General features: G+C 55.5%; 6 protein-coding genes across 6 annotated transcripts; 1 reads left to right on the top strand and 5 right to left on the bottom strand.

Moving 5' to 3' along the window:
• Window positions 1-26: 26 nt before the first annotated feature.
• IE81DRAFT_323049 (hypothetical protein) lies at window positions 27-995 on the bottom strand. The gene is made up of 3 exons (XM_025513819.1): window positions 653-995; window positions 370-527; window positions 27-248 (listed from the first exon to the last, which is right to left on the bottom strand). The coding sequence occupies exons 1-3, from the start codon at window positions 735-737 to the stop codon at window positions 60-62; spliced, it is 432 nt and encodes a 143-aa protein (XP_025370067.1). The 5' UTR covers window positions 738-995; the 3' UTR covers window positions 27-59.
• Window positions 996-1217: 222 nt separating this feature from the next.
• IE81DRAFT_323047 (hypothetical protein) lies at window positions 1218-3357 on the top strand. Its single transcript, XM_025513818.1, has 6 exons — window positions 1218-1636; window positions 1897-1975; window positions 2055-2523; window positions 2602-2721; window positions 2794-3027; window positions 3157-3357. Exons 1-6 carry the CDS (start codon window positions 1600-1602, stop codon window positions 3259-3261), a joined length of 1044 nt encoding a protein of 347 aa, XP_025370066.1. The 5' UTR covers window positions 1218-1599; the 3' UTR covers window positions 3262-3357.
• On the bottom strand, window positions 3348-5347 carry IE81DRAFT_112276 (hypothetical protein). The gene is made up of 5 exons (XM_025510098.1): window positions 5140-5347; window positions 4823-5014; window positions 4538-4647; window positions 4235-4444; window positions 3348-4127 (listed from the first exon to the last, which is right to left on the bottom strand). Exons 1-5 carry the CDS (start codon window positions 5147-5149, stop codon window positions 3690-3692), a joined length of 960 nt encoding a protein of 319 aa, XP_025370065.1. The 5' UTR covers window positions 5150-5347; the 3' UTR covers window positions 3348-3689.
• Window positions 5348-6045: 698 nt separating this feature from the next.
• IE81DRAFT_323044 (synaptobrevin) lies at window positions 6046-7890 on the bottom strand. Its single transcript, XM_025513817.1, has 4 exons — window positions 7566-7890; window positions 7262-7363; window positions 6620-6693; window positions 6046-6522 (listed from the first exon to the last, which is right to left on the bottom strand). Exons 1-4 carry the CDS (start codon window positions 7633-7635, stop codon window positions 6433-6435), a joined length of 336 nt encoding a protein of 111 aa, XP_025370064.1. The 5' UTR covers window positions 7636-7890; the 3' UTR covers window positions 6046-6432.
• Window positions 7891-8795: 905 nt separating this feature from the next.
• IE81DRAFT_112190 (hypothetical protein) lies at window positions 8796-11884 on the bottom strand. Its single transcript, XM_025510097.1, has 5 exons — window positions 11744-11884; window positions 11387-11665; window positions 10676-11327; window positions 9401-10560; window positions 8796-9323 (listed from the first exon to the last, which is right to left on the bottom strand). Exons 1-5 carry the CDS (start codon window positions 11747-11749, stop codon window positions 8928-8930), a joined length of 2493 nt encoding a protein of 830 aa, XP_025370063.1. The 5' UTR covers window positions 11750-11884; the 3' UTR covers window positions 8796-8927.
• Window positions 11818-15618, bottom strand: IE81DRAFT_323042 (hypothetical protein). Its single transcript, XM_025513816.1, has 8 exons — window positions 15347-15618; window positions 14456-15274; window positions 13846-14382; window positions 13277-13774; window positions 12845-13081; window positions 12587-12781; window positions 12331-12519; window positions 11818-12250 (listed from the first exon to the last, which is right to left on the bottom strand). Exons 1-8 carry the CDS (start codon window positions 15479-15481, stop codon window positions 12020-12022), a joined length of 2841 nt encoding a protein of 946 aa, XP_025370062.1. The 5' UTR covers window positions 15482-15618; the 3' UTR covers window positions 11818-12019.
• Between the last annotated feature and the right edge of the window lie 3427 nt (window positions 15619-19045).

The raw sequence follows: 19045 nt of genomic DNA, 5'->3' as shown, positions 1-19045 counted from the left end.
GCTGCTCCATAACTTTCACGCCAGTGTTCTAAGATAGATCGTCTCAATTTGGATGATTCTCATTTCTCTTCGATCGCCACTCCATCCTTGACCGCTCTCCTCTGGTACACGCCCCCCGAAACCTTTCTGTAGTACGCCGCATCGAACCCTGCTGATGTCATGCGTGGGCCATCAGGATAGCCTGACTTTGGGTTGACAGGTGTACCGCCGGCCTCTTCGGAACCTCTGTACACATAAGGTCTGAGGTTCTGTGTAGGATAAGAATGCGTAAGCATGCAAGTCCAAGGCACGCGAGAAATGTCTGGTTCCAGCGCATGGTCTGCTGCTCTCGTCGATGTACATTGAGTTCCGAGGCGATCAGCCACTCACGTTCGTGTCGTTCAGACCAGGTGGAACGATGTACGCTGGAACGCGCAGCTCGTCTAATCTGTGCGTCATCAAGGTCCACGTCTTTTTATCCAGCTGTTGACCTTTGCGGTCGGCCAATGCTATCCTCTTCCTTCGCAAGACATTTAGCGCTCCCGTACCTGCGTCATGGAGAAGTCATGATGTCAGCTGGCGACGTAGCAACCAAGAGGACAGCCCTTGACGTAGCAGTCTGTGCATATCTCTACACTCGCGCAGAAGCTCGGGACTGGTCTCAATTACGCACCCTTGTAGAAATCTTTGTTAGCTTTCTTCGAGGTCAAGGGTAACCTGGAAGCTTTCGAAAATAGAGCAGAGGTGGCCCGAAACATGATCTGTGCGGTTTTGCTGAACAGTCAGTCAGCTTCCGCAGATGAGACAGATCGACCGGCGCGGAGTTCAGCTTGAGGTCGACGAATGTCCAGAAGAGCGCAGCGCAAGGTCTGTAGCGGGCAAGGGTTGGAAAGGCTGTCAAGGCGATTCGTGGTACGAGAGTGCAAGGACGCTTGGACAAAGAGAAGAAGCGCGAAGTGGACGTGAGCTTGTCCGTGTGTTGCGATGGGAGAGGGTGAGTGACGAGTGACGAGTGGTGAATGTTGAAAAGAGGAAATGGAGAGCCGGTACACCACGGTTTGGTGAGCTGCGAGTGGCCGTGGCGTCGCTGCCTTGGCTCGATGTGCCTTTCGCGCGAGAAAATTCACGCGGCGTGGCTGCATGTTTGATGGTCCTGCGGGCGATCGATTGAACTCAGACTCGTGACTTATTCGCGGGTCCCAGGCCATGCAACCTTGAATGCGCACTTCAAGATCGATCTTGGCCGAATCGAAATATGAATTCGCATCCGAGCATCAAACATGCATTCAATCACCCACAACCTTCGAGACTCTCCGCGGCTCACCCTGTCTAGCAGACTACGCATACGCTGGCTCACTCAAGACGCTCGCTCCTTCATCCTAGCTTTGAGCATTGCGTGAGGGATCCACGTCGATTTCTCTCTTGCACGCTGAAGCCAATTGGCTCCTGTTCACCGCTCCTGGTCTGCCGCGCACAACCAAAGCCGTCCAATTCGCCCAATAGGGACGTCCGGTTAGCTGCCAGACCCTTACGAAGACCTGCTGGACACTCTAAGCGCCTGCATACATACATCGGACCCGTCTCCGAGCTGCTACTTGTCTCGCTTCCCTTGCACTCAACATGGCGGCACCGGGACGCGGCTCTCGCGTCATCTTCGGTTAGTATCGGCTCGCCTTCTTTGCTGGACGTCGCTTCTCGGGACGGATGCCTCACTAGTCTTGAGGAAGACCCGGCACCATGCTGCCTGCGTGGCTCTGCCACATCTTTTTGAGAGATCATTGATTGCATTTGGAATTAGATCTTTTGCTCTTGTTAGCGTGCATCGCTGACCAGGCTATGCTACCTCCGCCTCGATCTTTCGTGACCGATCACACGTGTTGCCATACCACTCTTCAACTCCGATGCATCGTCTTGCAGTGGGAAACATTCCCTATGATATGTCAGAGGAGCAGCTCATCGGGGTGTTTCAAGAGGTTGGCAAAGTGATTGGATTTCGGTGAGTCTCCACGCACATATACGCTTCTGCGGCCCTATCTAAAGCACACCAACTTCTTTTGATTCTGCGGAATTTGCAGATTAGTATTTGACAGGGACACAGGCAAACCAAAGGGCTATGGGTTCTGCGAGTTCGAAGATGTCGAGACTGCAGCCTCTGCTGTTCGGAACCTTCACGACGTGGATGTAGGCGGACGAACATTAAGAATAGACTACGCCGACGTAGATCCTCTCTTCGAAGGCAAGACTACTTCCATGGGACACATGGAAGCGAACGAGCTACCTCCTGGAAGCAGCAGAAAGGAGAGAATGCCAAACTCGGTCGAGAGAGGCAGGGTCGGCAACACGGGAGGGCCACCGCCTAGAGGTGCACCTGCTCAGGGCTGGGGAGGGGCACAACAATCTACTGGGCCATTTGGGCAGGCTGCTCCGACTAACTTACCCCAGGGTCAGGCGCTACCACCAGGTGCGGATCCTACCGATGCCATTTCCCAAACACTGGCCGCTCTTCCGCCGGGTCAATTGCTAGAGATCATTGGACACCTCAAGGTGTGTGCTGCAAAGCGTTGGTTCCAGAATTTTGCTGACACGCACCCTGGTGTGCTCAATCTTTGTTCGCATCATTAGGCCCTGGTGAACAACTCGCCTGACCAAGCGCGAAGTTTGTTGGCCAGCAATCCTCAGATCAGCTATGCGGTATTTCAAGCCATGCTGATGATGAACGTTGTAGATCCCGCAGTCCTGCAAGTGAGTCTGCTATTCCCTCTCGCAGTGTAGCTCGATGCTGACAGAAAACGCGCTCGCTCTCTCATGTCGTAGAGGATCATCACCGCTCAAGCTGGAGGTCAAGCAGGCGTGCCGACTTACGGAGCACCGGCACCCGCCCAAGCACCAGTGCCTATGACCGCTTACGGAGCAGGCGCACCTCAAGCACCTCAATCTGGCTACGGCGGGTACGGCGCGCCTGCTCAGGCCCCCGTGCCAGCCCCTAGTCAACCAGCTGCCGCTGCATCACAAGGCCTCGGCAACGCGGATTTGCCAGAGGATCAAAAGGTGTGTCTTTCATCTCTCTTTATTAGTCTGCTTGCGTGCAAGCTTCCGGTCTCCAAGGTATCGATTAGCCCACTCTAACATGGCGCCCCCCTCTCCCTTTCCCCCCCTCTTAATCGCTCCTTGTTACAGGCGCTACTTTTGCAAGTCCTCCAACTCACGCCCGAACAGATCAATGCGCTTCCAGAGGATCAGAGAGCCGGCGTGCTAGCTCTCAAAGCTCAAATGGGTCAATAAGATCGCAGACAAAGTCTGCACGGTCGCGACTGTCACCTTGTATCAATATCCAAAACCCGCGAATGATAGGATTCGACGCGGGAGGTAATAAAACTCGTTTGAGAATCAGTTGAAACGATTGCAGCTCTTGTTTGAGCCAGGAGTGTCAGGCCGTCAGACATGCACAGGACTTTGGCCGCCTCTTGTGATTTGCTGAGCGCAAAAGTAGCGGGTGCACATACCGAGCACGTTCTTGATGGGGACGCCGATCAAAGCAGTGATGTGGTGTCGTTCGCATGGGGTCGAAATCTAACATGAGATTGCGCATTCGTCGCCAAGCTGAAGACTCGAATACTAGGTCTAGACTTTTCAGCCTATAAGCTGGACTGGTGAGAAGAGTTGGACTTCATCAAAGCGCTGCCGACGCATGACCAGCAGATGACACCTGATCAGTCGAGGTTCTCAAAATGTCCGGATGCTGTAGTAGTGGGAGGGTTGGCTCCCGTAGGTGCGGTCCTACTATGATGAGCCTGAGCATTCAACAAGGCTTGCCTATTCTCTGATCTTTCCAACCTCTCAATCTGCAAATCCCTGACCGCTTCCTGCCACCTGTGCAATTTGGCAGTCTCGTGAGTAGGAAAGCCGAAAATTCGAGGTCTGTAGCGCTCCACTTTGGAAGCTGCGTTGGATGTGCTGACTCCAGAAGCGCCCGTAGGACCGGGCGTCGAACCGCCTGCTCCGCTCGTGACACCTCCATCGGGCGTCAATCCACCACCGGGACCCAATGACCCCTCCCTTCCGTATCCGTCTCGATCGCGCGCATTGATCAAGAAGGGAGACGGCGCAGAGGGTGACTTTGATGGGAGCAAGTGTGGGTACGCCATGAACTGCGTGGAACGCCGTATGTTTATCGGGCAATCAAAGAGACACTGCTCAGCAAATGGCGCGCATACGAGTAGCAACTTGCCAATTGTCTGCCAAGTGCTCGACTCACAAGCATGTGTGGAAAAGTACTGCCAAAGAATGCCCCATCGATTGTCCCATGTCGGCTGCTTTTGGGCGAGTAGATATCCTCGCATCGTGGACAAAACAATTTGACGGCCTTGTGGAATGGCAAGTCGGACAAACCGACGGGCAGTAGCGCTTGCTGGTAGCAAAGCACGCGCGGACATCGTCCAAAGTCGTCTCTCTTGTACTTGTCCACCTAGCAAAAGTGCCGATATAGACTGCGTCAGCTTCGGCGTCCACGGACGCGTGCTAAGAAAGGAACTTGTTGTGGGACGCGGCGCGCACTCACCATCTTTTGCAGACCTCTCGTGGTCACAATGAATCGCGCGTGCACTAGACCGTACAGTAATCTTGCCTGATTCTCGACATGGTCACGCGCTTCGTCTTCCAAGTCCTCCTCTGGGTGCATTGGGATCGAGGAGTGAGCCAGCATGACACGCGCGCAAACCCGGCGGCGACCATGACTTGTCTACCAGCCCACGTCTAGCATGTTGATGTGGCCAGTCAAGCCACTTTGAAAGACCTGCACCTTCCAGCAATCCAATAGCCTGCAGCTTCCAACTTCACAACTCACCAAGCGCATCAGTGATTAGGTCCAAAGCCTGAGGGTAGTTTTGCACCTCGGCATTCAGTCCCGTCAAGTTGAACCTGTCCAGAATATACTCTTCATCCACTTCGCAAAAGTACTCGTTGCCCTTTGTGCTCAAGAACCACGTCACCCAGCTATTTGCTGCATAGTCCGACGAGCCTGACGAGAGATCGTCGACTGCGGAGGGGGGAGGGGGCGAAGCAGGGTCAGCGGGAGCGAGGAGACGCGTGACTTGGAAGGGAAGCTGCTGCTGCTGCTGCTGCTGCTGCTGTCAATGCTCCTGCTTGAGGTGCTGCACTCACGAGCACTCATCTCTACGCTCGTGACCCTGTTGCTAAGCGTGCGTGCCTGAACGTCACCCTGCTCGTGCCTATGAAGAGAACTTCCGCCAGACCTTTCCAGAGGTTGGCTTTCCGTAGATCCTCCGAGAAGCGCGAAGACCCGTGATCAATTATCTTGCGATGTAAGCGAGTCCAGGATACAATCTAATGCGAATGGATGGAGACAATCGGCGCGAAAATGTCGTTGCTGGCGAAAGTCGTGCAAAGTCGGTGGAGCAATGCGTCGAAGGCGTCGGCGTCGGCGTCGGCGTCGAGGAGGGCGTGGAGTATCTTGCAGGGTATGAAGCACGACCGCGCAGCCACCCAGCAGTCCTTGGCAAGCTCGGTCCAGGTCAAGAGCGATGTGGTGGATGGTTCGCAGCTAGCAATCAAAGCGTGTCGAAAGCGTGATTGATGGTCCTGCATTCAAACAAACAGCACCAGCTAGCGGGTGCCTGATGTCGATCGTGAGCGTGATGGCGAGTCGTCGTGAACGAGTGAGTGCATGCACGCGCGCGCGCGCCTTTCTTGATTTTTGATGCAGCAGAGCAGATCGACAATAAGCAGCGAACAGAAGTCATCCCAAGCAGCAGGCAGCAATAATAAGTTGTGAATCGGTCGTGTCGGGCGCGCCGTGCCGACTGAGCGGGACGCATATACACACTGGCGCAACAGTCGTGCATGGGTAGAGAGGGTCAGATCAGTGACGAGTGTGAGTCTTGAGTCTTGATGAGTCACGAGTCTTCAGCTTCGCGCCCTATTTCAGTTGAGTCAGTCAAACATCGTGAGTCGTGTGTATCGAGTCGAGTCTTGAGTGTCTCGCCAATGGGCAGCCAGGAAGACTCGAACCTGGGACACGGCGCAATCTTGATGTTGGGAAAGACTTTGCTCGGACTCTTTGATTGCAAATACTCGTGCACTTTTGTAACGAGCTTGAACTGCAGTCTGAACCCAAACACGGCAACGCTGCTGCTCGCTCAGCACTTGGCAAGCTCATCCTCACCCAATGCCTCGTCAGAACACGGTCCGCGATATGACATTGAAGATCATCTCTCGAGCTACGAAACGTAAAAGGGTGCACTTGCCGACAACAAGAATAGAGCCGCAGTGGCGACCACGACGGCGAAGAATCAGGTCCTAGGCGCTCAATGCGGCACCACAGGCAGTAAAGGCACTCGTAAGGCTGCCGAAACTTCATCAAGGGAGGGATGTCGGACAGATTTCGCCTAACAGGACCCGCATATTGACGATTGCACAGGTGAATGGGCAAGAGCGCTACTTGCCAGAAGTCTTGACGACGATGGGAATGATGATGATGCAAAGCAGGATGATGATGCCCACAATGATGATGATGCGCATCTTCATCTGTAAGACGATGAGCGACACAGTAGAAGCGCACGCTCATCAGCTTCCATCTGGCGTATTGTGGGCTTTCGCTTGTCGCATAATCTTCAGCACTCACGTCTTTCCACCACATTTGCTTGCGGACTCGGTTGGCACCACGACGGAAACCTTGCGCTGAAACCGCGAGGTTATCTGCAAAGCAAAAAGTCGCATAAGCAACCTGGTCAGCAAAGGCTCCTAAGCAACAATGCGACAGCGCTAGATGCCATCCCGACAGCCTCTCCGCCGAAGGCTCGCATAGCTTGTCTTCTGCGCCGAAGACCTCCACGCGCTCGTCGCTCGAGCAAACGCCATTGCTCGCGTTCTAAATCGGTCTTCGCCTCAATTTAGCTTTCATGCTCCGAGGAGGTCGAAAGGAGCGCACACTGCAGGAGCGCCCTCTCGCTATACAAGGCTGACCTCGAGGCCAGCGTGCGGGTCGTGCAGCCGCACCGGTATGCCTTGGTGTGGATGGACAATATGACAGACACTGACGATGCGGTTGGTATCGCAGGTGCTTTGTCCCCCTCGCCTCCCCTTCCCCCAAAACCAAACAAACGTGGGCTACGTTGCTTCCTCCCTCACTTCCCCAGCAATGCGCTTTCGCGTGCGCTCCTTGCGGTTCTTTGCGTTGGGCGATCCCGGCTTGATTGCTCATCTCTTGCTTTCATCCTGCCGATCCTGCCCTACTTAAGACGACCGTGACAGTCCGACTACTTACCAGTCTTGCCCTGCAAGTCGTTGAGTCCCTCGCCACGCTCCGACACCTTCTGCAAGTTGTCCCTCATCACTCCAACCGTCTCATCAATCTGCTGCTGAATAGCTGCAGTTCGCAAATCGCCCGCACGACCATTGCAGAGCAGCACCGTTCCCGAGATGCATCGTGAGGTGGCATGCGAATAAGGTTTGGTCGGATCGAGAAGTCGTAGGAGAGCAGAGAAAGTAAGTAGAAGTCGAGTGAGCAATCCAGCTTGGATGCGCCCGGCACCTCAGAGAGGCAGAACCGCATCATCTGATCCACTTACCCGCAGTCCTGTTGTTACCCTGGGCACCGCTGCCCGAGGGCGCAACGTATGGGTCATAAGGCTCCGACATGTTGACTTAGTGAGGATAAAGCAAGAGGTGCTTTGGCTGGAGATCGGGACCAGTAGCGCTCGGCCAAGAAATCAGAGCAGTGGAGACGAGTGTGAACGTATAGGATCGTGGAAGAGGCGTAAGATGATGATGACGATGATAGAGATGCAAAACAGTCTGATGGCTCTGAAGCGACTCAGACTTGATCGACGTTCTCATCCAAGCCAGTACGTGCAGCAAGCATCGACCGACCTGCTCGATTTGGATCGTGCCTAGTGCTGTGCATGATGAATCACGAGTGGGCGCACACCGTTTGGCTGCGTCGAGGCCGGGCAAGGCGATAGCTGGCTGCTGCAAGCGCACGCATGCGCCGCGTACCTATGGCTGCTGTGTGTGCTCGTGCTCATAGCTTGGCTGCTGCCAAGTCATCAAAAGCATTCAACCAGCCGGCGCGAACACCAATTAAGCAGCAGCATGCAGGAGGGGATGAGGCGCAGTTCGATCCTGCACGGTCGTGTAGCATCAATTCACGATTAATTCAACGGTACTTCAGCAGTCTTTTCAAAAGTGAGGGCACGCGGGGCATCTGAGCCGGGCTACGCGCGCGCGCGGGAGGGAGCACAGCCTTGCGCCGCGGCGCACGAGCGGATCCCGGCTGCATGATCTCTGCTGATGCATGGGCTGCGCGCCTCTGCCGGTGCACTCGCAAGCTCAATCATGCGGGTTGGCACAGCCGCGTGCGCGTTCCTCCCTCCTCGCTGCCGGTCACTCGATCACGACTCATGCTGCTCGTCACAACGATTGCCTGCTCCGCACACTCACGACTCGGGCCGAGGGAGTCACGAGACAAAATCCGGTCCGTCGTGGGTCGCACTCTGACTGGCGCACGACAAGCTTCAGGACGTAACATACATGAAGGGTTGGTCGCAAGTCGTAGTCAGAGTGGTGACAAGAGCGGGCAACGTGCCGATTTCAAGGTGATGGTCAAAACGCCATCGCTCCATCCACGAGTTATGGCGCATTATGGCCTCAAATTTTGGCAACGTTGATGATGGCCAGCAAGTGATTGTCGCCATTCAGGGCCCAATTGAAGCTACAGAATCGGGGAGCAAAGCGAAATACTCATGCGCAGCAAGTATTCTTCGCATTGGTCTCAAGTCTTGTTGTAATCAAGTATGAGAGCCTTTATGTAGACAAACTTGGTGATCGATGCGCCAGTGATAGGAAGCATGGGCAGTCCCGACCCAACGAAATATTGCTCCCCTTACTGCCGTAAGTGATGTGATGACAGACAAGAGGTCTTGTCGAGCATATCAACCTCCTCGGCTTGATCGGGATGAAGATCGGCTGAAACTTCGACGCCCGCTCGAAGATCCCTGAAGCTGGCGCAGAGATCCAGAGTGCAGCATCATTCTAGGATCTCCCGCGAGGTTATGAGGCACCTCTGGCAGCATAGACTTGTGAATATAGATGGAGTCGGGATCGAAAGAGGGTCGTCGAGTATGCGTCGGTGCGGATGATCCTGCCTGTTCAGACGGCAGAGCGCGTCTCTGGGAAGTGCTGGTGCGCTCACGCAAAGAATCTTTGTGCACTATCATCGTGTCCGGATCATCCCTCCACTCGCCATGCGACGCTTCTGCGAGACTGGCCCTGGGAGGGCTGTGTGACGAGCTAGGCATGGTCGCTTTGCCCTTGCCTAATGCAGCGCTCTGGAATTTTTCACGCGAGAGAATGTGAGTACATAGCGCAACGAACATTCACTATTCACCTCAAGCTAGTGACTCACCTCTTCAGCTCGCCACTGCTGTAGCTTGGCATACATCGGCAGACCCTTGACGTCGAACGACTTTTGGGGCTCGAGTCTCCTGGGAACGTCGCCGGTATGTAATTCGGCCCTTGCCCATTCTGCTGGCTTGGGAAAGCCTGGCTCTGATGGTCCAGGTGTGTGTGGCTGTTGGGCTTTTCTCGAGTACGATCCTACGCCGCATCCAGAGCTGCTGCGGAAGCACCCAAATAGCTCCCCCAAAAGCCCCCTCTTTTCGAGCGCAAGCTTCGCTTGAGACGACGAGAAGTCCCTGCGTCCATCTTCACCTTTGACACGAGCAATATCATCGCCGCTGTTTCGCCTGCTCAGACGATGCTTTGAAAGTGCCCAGCCAGTCGCTCCTGGCTTATGGACAAAGTCGGGATGACGTTCGGCACGGACACCATGAGCCATCTCGTGATGAATGTCGTTGGCGCTATCGCCAGTCATTTCGTCGACACGCCAAGCCGCCGGATGGAGTTGTCCTTCCATTCGACCATCATCTTCCTCCTGATGATGCGGCACGTCGTGACTATCCAAGTCCATTTTGGGACGACCATGTCGCGTGACGGGGCGTGCATTCTCTCGAAGCTGTTCTTGTCCGCGATGAATGCTATGGACGCTGCTCTCACCATAAGAAGCCATCAAGCGCTCGTAAGGCGTGGAGCCTGAGCCCGGGCTTGCTCCACGGTTCGGCCGCAAATTACCACTCTCGGTCTGAGTGCTGGATGTAGAGACAGTGTGGGGCTCCCCGTGCCTGCCACCATGCGACGCCATCAAGCGCTCGTAAGGCGTAGAGCTTGAGCTCGCTCGGCGACCTGACTGCGGACTGTCAGGTGCGATGGGGCTGCGAGACGTTGAGGGAGTGTGATGCCAGCCATGCAGCGCGGCAATGTCAGCATCCGAGCGGAAGCGAGGATACTCGTGATCAGGGTGACTGAAGCCGCTGTCCAGGTGGTTCAAGCGGTCGAGCTCTTGCTGACGGCTGCGATCGACTTGGGCCCCGACGGCGGCCGCGACTGCACCGTGCCGTCTATCTCGTGCGGTGGCCGAAGAAGTACGGTGCGCAAACCAACCTAGTCCCGGTGTGTATGCTTGCGTCGTTGTCTGCAACCTCGAGGGATACGAGTTCTGATGAATTCCTGTAATGATCATCGAGGTGGATCAGCCGTACTGCATCGAGATACACACGTCACCTTCCAGCACGTGTCAAGATGTCTAACCCATTACCCGGGAACGAGGGTGCCGGCGACTCACGGGTTAGGGAGCCAGCAGGCGAGGTGTGGCCGTCGTAATTTTGGCCTTGAGCGCTGCTGCGGCTTCGAGTCATACTGGAGCTGCTAGACTCTCCAAGGCGGTTGATGCCAGAGGTCATTCGTCGAAGCCGCTCTACCTCATCTGGGGTGAAGCGGCGCTCCAGAGTCGACCAAATGTGTTGACTGCGGCGCTCCAGTCGTCTATCAGCCATATGCGAAGCAGTTTCGCCATCCTGATCAGTCAGGTCCTTGACGCTCACCCCTCCTGCTCGGGAGCGCTGCATGGTCTCATCAATTTTAGTGTGCCCAGAGAGCTCGTTTTCATACCGAGATCGAGAGGTGAACCGATCAATGTGAGAGTCACCTCGTTCGTCATGAAGACGGCGTCGCGGCACGCTGCTGTCCAGACTGATACGCTCAGCTACGTGCTGACGAGCATAAGTGCCCTGAGCTGCTGGCGTCGAGTCCTCTAAAGTAGACGACGAAGCGATCGTCGATGTTGTATGTGGAGTGTGAGTTTGTGGATGGATGTTTGCTCCTCTCCGACTTTGGGCGATGGCTGCTCGTCTGTCCTTCAAAGCTGCTTGCCGTCTAGCCTGTCTCTCTCCCGTAGGTGTGACCCCTATCGATCGAAGACGTCGGTTCTGGGGAGGCTGGGTGTGATAGTCCTCAGAGGAGAATCAATATGGCTGCGGCACGTCTCCGCACTCACACCTCCAAATAGCCGCGTGCTCAAGGATCTCCATAAGCCGTAGCTCTGGCCATTGTCATTGTGGACATTTTCCAAAGAACTAGTGCTGCGGGTAGCATGATGAATAGAAGTGCCACTTTCACTTTTGCGGACGGCATGCTCGACCTGCTGCGGCGTGCTGGCACCATCCTGGGCCGCAGATGATGCAGAGCGGAAGAGTCGACTCAATGAAGAGTTGTTGGTAACAAGACGCGCCCGTTTCTCGGCCTCTGCTTCCAGATCATCTGGAACATTTGGGACCTGCTCGGCAGCTCAGAGACCCGCACCAGTCAGTCCTGCGTGGCCAGGCTGCAAGCTGACTAGCCCTACAGCACTCACCCTCATTCGTCTTTGCAGAAAGTCAGAATGAGCACGCTGTAAGATTGGAGTCTGAAAGGTGGAAGATCAAGTCTCAGGGGGCGGGTTGGCGCACACGTAGGCACACATCTCATTCGGAAACAGTCGTTCGCTTGGCGATTTCGTTTGCCGCAGAAAGGCTGACTCTCTTTGGCGGTCTAGCCACAATCATCTCCCCTTCAGCTGTCCTTCTTCGTCGCTCAGTGCGCAGCCAACGGGCTCGATCTCTTCTATCCATCTCGGAACTGATACCGCTGACTAGATACCCACCTGACCATTTTCGCCACGCTTTTCAGCGCGGTCCGCGGTGACTTCGAGTTCATTGACCTGGATTCCTCTACGATGCGTGCGATGACGAGTACCGGAGATCGTCGAAGTCTTGCCCAGCATGGACCCTGCGATTCTCTTCACATCCGCGTCGGTTGCGCCTTTTGGAATGCTTGGAAATCTGGGGCTGTCGCCGCTTTTGCACATGAAGCAGGAAAATAACTATCGTGCAGGTTACGAATCATAACTGCCCGTCAGTAATCTAGTGACCCGCATCGTCTTTGGTCGTTTGGAAGACTCACAGCCTTAAGGAAGCGCCTGTGGAGAATGTGAACAATGTCGCGACGCTCAGCATGAGCCAGATGGCTGCTTGAGATGGCGCCATGTGGCTTGCGATCCGCAGCAACTTTGAGAAGCTCTGCTTCGGTCGTCCGAATTTGGGGCATCCTAGGCGGCAATGGAGCTTTGCAAAGTCCGAAGCATGCGAAAAGCTGGTGTGCAAGGCTACGACATGTCAGTCTTGGGCAAGGTACGTAAAAGACTAAGATCAAGACTCACGCTTCTTGAGAGACGCTTTTGCAAGATTTGTAGGCTATGAGCACGTCGATGCGTTCGGTGACGAGTGCCAGAGATGGTCGAGGTCTTGCCCAGAAGGGATCCCGCAAACTTTTTGACTTCTGCGTCTGTCGCTCCTGCAGGGATTTTCGGAAATTTGGGACTGCTGCTCTTGCATCCTCCAAAGCACGAGAAAAGCTGTCGAACGAATTCGTTGTTAGTCCTTGCAGGCTGCTATTTGCGCAACATTAGCTTGCTCACCTTGCCCAAGAAGCGCTTTTGCAACACCTGGTCCGAGCGCAGGTCACGCTTTGCAAGTCTGTGATCGCGCGTCCGCTCTGCGAGACGCCTAGCACTCGTTGCCCTGGTGCCTTTTTCGGGCGATTTGTTTGCGCGGCCTTCGGCTTTCCGGAAGGCTGCTTCAAGTGCGGTCAAGGAGTTCTGGCCCGAGAGCGTAGAAGATCTGACAGAAGCTGCTGATGGGTCATTGGTCTTGTGCTGAGCAGAAAACGAAGCAGAACGATGAAAGGATGAAGGTAAGCAGGGAACTAGCCCTCGTTGCCGAAATTCTACCGCTCATTTGCATCAACTATGGCGGCCTTGCCTGACTTATAGCCAGTGTTGGCTGTTGTCCTCAAAGAACGCACCGTCATCGCCACGACGGCTGCAGGGCTAGCTCTGATCGATACTCACTCGTGAAGCTTCTCCGCCTCGCGACCCCTCGCCAGCATCACTCAGGCGAGTTGGAGATAGTGCACGAGGCGTGTCAAAGCTGTGCTGCTGGCTGGTGTGACCAGGTTCGAGCTCGGGCGGGCGTCTTTCCGGCGATAGAAGCCATGGATCAAAGACTGGACGATCGTGGCCCAGATTCTCCTCCGCCCAGGGTCTTTCCTGAGTTCCGCCGCCAGCAAGTCTAGGAAGCTTGCCCTGCCTACGAGCCCACGCAGCGATGGCAGTCTTCTTTGCGCGCATGCTCATCGGTCCTGGCACCTCTGAAAGGCGAAGGTCTTCTGTTTCTGTTTGCAGCGGTCGCTCACGCAGGGGCTGTCTACCGTGCTCGGTCCAATGCTGCATTCTTGACATGTGCTCGCTGGTCAATCTTCTGAAAGCAGGACTGTCGGAATGCGCTGCACTCAGTGGGGCAAGGCTAGACTCTTCCGCGGCCGAAGGGCGGGTGCATCCTTTGCAGAGCTGCATTGATACAGCGTGGGCATGTCAGTCAGCGCTTACTTGGAGGTCGAGCAGTCTTGACGACGACGAACCTTAAATAGGTTCTCGGTCAGGCCTCGCTTGATGAGGTCAGAGATGGAAGAAGGCGGGGTTTTTGTCGTAGGATGGACCGTACTGGCGCTGCCCGCAGCAGACGAAGTTCGCTTGAATTTTTTAGGTGGTGCGCGTGGCGGCAGCAGTGGCAGCGGGATACTTTCGACAACTGTTTTCGGAACTGGTTCCGCAGGCTTGGCAGCCGGTGGACGAGGGATCCACTTCCACACTCGATTCCACTGTTCTGGATCGTCAAAATTCTCATTGGGGGGCTGACGCGGTGGAGACTCTTGCATCAAACGGGACGGCGAAATCTGACCACCGTTGCGTAGATGAGGTAAGTCCTTGGGCGTCAAGGAGGACTCCTTGAGCGACGTGGACATGTCGGAAAATGATACTGATCGCGAGTGTCGGGAGCGTGTTGCGTCTGAGAAGGAGGCGGAGCCGAGTCGCCAGTAGTGATCGGCAACCGACGGCTGTGGAGACCACGCTTTTCCGCATCCAGTGCAGCCCATGTTGCCGACGGCTCGCAAGACCTGCGCAAGAAGAGAGGCAAGTCAGCACTGCTTCTCTGGGAGCCGAAGCTACTCGGCAGCGAACGTCGCTTACCTTCTTCGCCTTGGCATAGCCGCTCTTCAACAGTCGGCGTTGCAAGTTGTTTTGCATCATAAAGGCTACTTGTCCATGACTCGAGCGTTTCATCAAGGTCATCTCAGTGCTGATCGGCATGATCGCCTCGATCTGTACTCGTCTTCGCTGAATCTCCTCCGAGCGCTTCGGAACGTTGAGCGGGGTGAGGTCCGTTTTCTTGCGACCGGACCGTTTGAAGTGAGTGAGATCTGGAGAGGTTGAACCTGGCTCATGTGCGTCGTGGGACAAGCTTGACACTTCGGGCTGGAATGAAAAGGATGTCGCTGGCTTGAAGCTCTTGCTACGGAAAACCTGCTTGCCAACTTCGTTCCTCAACGGCCCAGTAGGAGAGCCAGGACTACCCCATACTGATTTTGGTGGTGTTGCGAGGGACTGCCGTCCCCAATAAGAGTTGCCAAGGAAAATGTTGTTGATGTGCGGATCATGCCTGGAGGGAATCGGACTTCCTGGCCGACTCTGAGCAAGCAGGAGATGATCAGTGCGTCCTACACCCTTGCCGGATCCATCTCTACGCCTCGAGTGGGGCGACGAAGAGGTGCTGCTCTTTCGAGATCCTGTGCGGCTGCCATAAAGGTAGAGCGAGTGCTCGTCGGAAGCGCTGGCTCTGTTTGCCCATGAATTTGCCTCTGCGTCGAGCTTTTTGGACGACTCCCTGATATGCTTGTTGCTCTTCGGGTCGACGACGCCTGTATCACAGGTCATGCAGCCCAACAGGGAAATTGGGCTCTGGTTTCTGGGCGCTCCTTTGCGAAGTGCGACGCCTTTCGAAGGATGAATCTAAGCGAAGAGTAATTCGCATGTCAACGCGAAGAATCGAAGCTTCAAGACCATTACCAATGACCTACGCACCCAAGCGGCCAGCATTTGTTTGCCTCGCGTCAAAGCATTGTGCGCAGAGGCGACAGGTCCCCCGCTCTCACCGAACAGCACTGCAGCTGTAAGCTGGCAGAATGCAAGTGCGACTAGTACCGCTATCAGCCTCATGGTGGGCGCTCCGATCGCTCAAGATGCAGAGGTACAAAAGCCCAAAGCCTCAAGGCAGAATGACAGGTCGCAGAGTCGATTGAATGTCGAAGTAGAACGATAAAGCGAAGAGAAAAGAAGTCGTGCCAGACCAGCTGGCGACGTAGGAAATGGACCTGCCCGAGACTGTCAGAGCAGGGTTGCGAAGCTGCAGCGAGTGTGTAAATGGATCGAATGTGTAAAAGGCGCACGGCCGTCCGCTTTATACGTTGGTCCAGGAATTTGATCTGGCAAGTGGGCGGTGAACGTCAGCATCACGCACGGTGAGTGGCGACGTTTGCCACCCGAATCATGCCCATGCGCTTGCGCGGGCGGCCAGTGTAGCGATTGGTGTTTTGGCGTCGATCGGAAGGCTACGCTTCTGCTTCTTTGGCGCGACCAGCCGCTACTGCAAATGCGCCACTGCCCCCCGGCCGCTGCCTGGATCGAGCGGCGGATGATGGACGTTTACATCATTATGCTTTTGCCAGAGACTTGAGCTTAACAAGATGACGGGAAGGCGGCAGGCGGCGCCAGTCACGCTCAGCGCCTACAATCTTGCGATCAAGCCTTCATAGGGTGGCAGTAATACTGTCCCTGGCTATGCGCCAGCCTAGTAGCCTCGGTCGATGCTCGAAGAGTGTCAGACCTTCTGCTGTCGCGTCTCGCTGAAGGACCAGGACGTCTCGATGTCTGGCTCATCGGGCTCTTGATTTGCCGGACAGCGCGGCCAGCACATCAAACACTGCCAGGCGCTTTGGAGTGATGCAATCGAATAGCAGCCGCTGCCACTTGCTGCGTCTTGCTGACCGACCTTCTGAGCGATCAGACTGGAATATCGTCTTGCTTTCACAAATGCGCGCCCGCGGGGTTTTTTTTTTTGCGCCCTCGCAACCCAGTCGACAGTTGTGAGTATTGAGTGCCTTCACGAGGGAGCGCCTTAGGATTGCCGACGAAGAGCCGGTAGAGCAGCGAGTCTGTCTTGGGTGGCCACGAAGCCAGAGAGGATGCTGGAAGCTAATCGATGGCGCCGTTTGGGCGTCTGAACAGCCGCAGCCGGCGTGACTGCCCGAGCTGGTTGAAGGACTGCAACCAGCCAGCACACGCGAGTGCGACTCTTCCTCTTGCAGCTAAAGGCATGAGGAAGGGACAAGCTGCGCCGCGCTAACAAATAAGGGTAATCATTACGTGAATTGTCTGCCCGCGATGCCAGGACGTCGCTTCGCGGGATTTGACTGCGTCATCCATCCGCACGCTCGAGCTCTCAAGCGGCCGTCCTTCGGACCACGATCGAGCGGTCAGTACATCATTTGTTGAATACGACGAGAACGACAGACCCGTGAGGTGGCGTCTGGGCCGGAGCGGTGAACGGTCAACGCTCGAGTATCGCTGAGGTAAGGATGAGAGTCTCATCTGCACCAAATTCGGTCAACATGGCTCCATCCAGGGGGCGATGGCACGAGATCAAGGTGGAATGTCGGGTGCAACCTTCAGCATGGCCGAGCAGGTAGAAGGTGCGAATAGCTACTCTCCGTCGGCCCGTCGGCGCAAAGCTAGAATATCAGCTCCACGAACGCCTTCTGATGCAGCCGCCGCCGTGGTCGCGAGCGTGACAGGTCCGACCAGCGTGACTCGATGATTGTTGATACTCCTGCTTTCCTCTCAATTTGCGCAGGACAGGGTGCGAGTCGACACCCACAACTCGGTCGAAGTTGGGATAACAGCATGCAGGCCATCAAGGAGCGTGGGTAAGAGATTAGCTCCTTCAGGTGAGTAGCGTCCCAGCTGAGCAGTCGGACATGGACTCCAGCACCTTGCAAGACCGGAGCGGTACACGCGTGTGATGACCCTCGAGGTGGGCAGCGTGAAGTTGGCTGCAAATTGCCTCGTCGCTACACCGACGCCGGTATACACATGAGCGTGTATAGCTTCACTGGTTGCGCATAGGAAGCAAAGCCGCTGCCTTTCTTCTCGCAAGCGAAAGACGAACGAAGCCTTAGCCATCGGTTCCGCATCGGTCAGGCTCGGCTGCCACACAGCGCAACCAGCGCCTCTCCGGCGAGGCCAGGTTGCTGCCATCAATAAGGCACAATTATGGCTTGCCGATCAAGAATGCCTCTTCGCTTCTCGACAGTCGTGCGTGACACCCTTCGGCAACACTTCGAATTGATTGGGTTGAACCTGCTGTCTGCACAGCCTTCAGCTGCTCGGAGCAAGTCAAGTCGTAATGAGTCGTCAGTCACGTTGCTGCGGATGGGTCTCGTGCCAAGCCGTCGTCGAGGGGCGAGAGCGAGACAGAGGTTGCTGGTGCTGACTGACTGCTGCTCGAGGGAGCTAAGCGAGACCTCGGTTGGGTGAGCGTGACAGGATAACGTTGCATCTGGCATACGAAAGAAAGCTCTTGGCATGCAGCGACCGCATGTCTACGCTCGCCTCGAGAGAGTCCTGCTGCTGCTTGAGACCTTGCTCAAAGACAAGACTCGCGACTGTCCCAAATCGGCAAAGGCACCAAACGACTCTCGCGTACTGACTGCGCTACGGCCATGCATGCAGCCGTGAATCCTGAATCGTGAATCACAATCAAATGCTAAGGGCCTGCTGTCTGAAGCTGAAAGGGGCGAGCTGAGGGCAATTTCTGAATAATGATCAAGAATCTGAATGAGATTCAAATTGGACTCCTGACTCCTATTTGCTCATCGAGCAAGGTCGAGCGTGCGCATCGCTCTCGACGATGATCGTGATCGATGCAGGGTGAGTCGTGAGTCAAGGGATGTTGTATCCCAGCTGCTACTCGTGAATGTTGGTTTGGCGTGCATGTACGCAGCGTATACGCGTCTGCCGATGAGCTGTTGCTGCGAAGTCCGGCATGCTCGCAGCCACATGTTGTCTTGGTGCTGTGTATTCTGGAACAGCATTCATGGTGACTTAAGAGTCGAGGGTATAGAGTCGTGAGTGTCACAAGGCACGCGCGGCGGTCAGCTCACGAATCAGAAGAGTCTTGAATCAACAAGTCAAAAGTGAATGTCAATTTTGAATCTGTAGTCATGAGTCAGGGTGAATCACGAATAGGGAATGTGATTCAGATTTGATTTGATCCAAGAGCACGGCGGGACAGGAGGACCTCCACAGCATATGCAGGCAGCCAGCAGCGGCGGCGGCCGTGGCGGCGACGGCGGCAAGCCGCACACGCGATCGCGCGCAGCGTGCGCATCATCAGCATCATCTCGAGCAGAAGGCGGTGCAAGCGCCACGCAGGCGCGTGCGGCTCGCATCTATATAGCCAGTCGTGAGTTTCAAGTCTTGAGTTTATCGCGAGGCGCACGCAAGCACGCATCGAGGTCCAGACGAGTCGACTTGCGGCGAGCGGGAACGCACTTTGATGACCTTGGATAGGTCCAAGGTGCGACGGTTGTCTTTCATCCTCCTTCCGTCCCACTCGAGGCTCTGTTAATCTCATCCCCTTTGTTCCCATTGAGACATTACGTTCCCTCACACATTTTCAATCACGAGATCCTCCACTCCTCTCACTCTGAGCACTTTGTCAAC

Source organism: Ceraceosorus guamensis (genome assembly GCF_003144195.1).
Source record: "Ceraceosorus guamensis strain MCA 4658 unplaced genomic scaffold IE81scaffold_25, whole genome shotgun sequence".
Taxonomy (NCBI): Eukaryota; Fungi; Basidiomycota; class Exobasidiomycetes; order Ceraceosorales; family Ceraceosoraceae; genus Ceraceosorus; species Ceraceosorus guamensis.
This window is presented reverse-complemented; position numbering and strand designations above follow the sequence as displayed.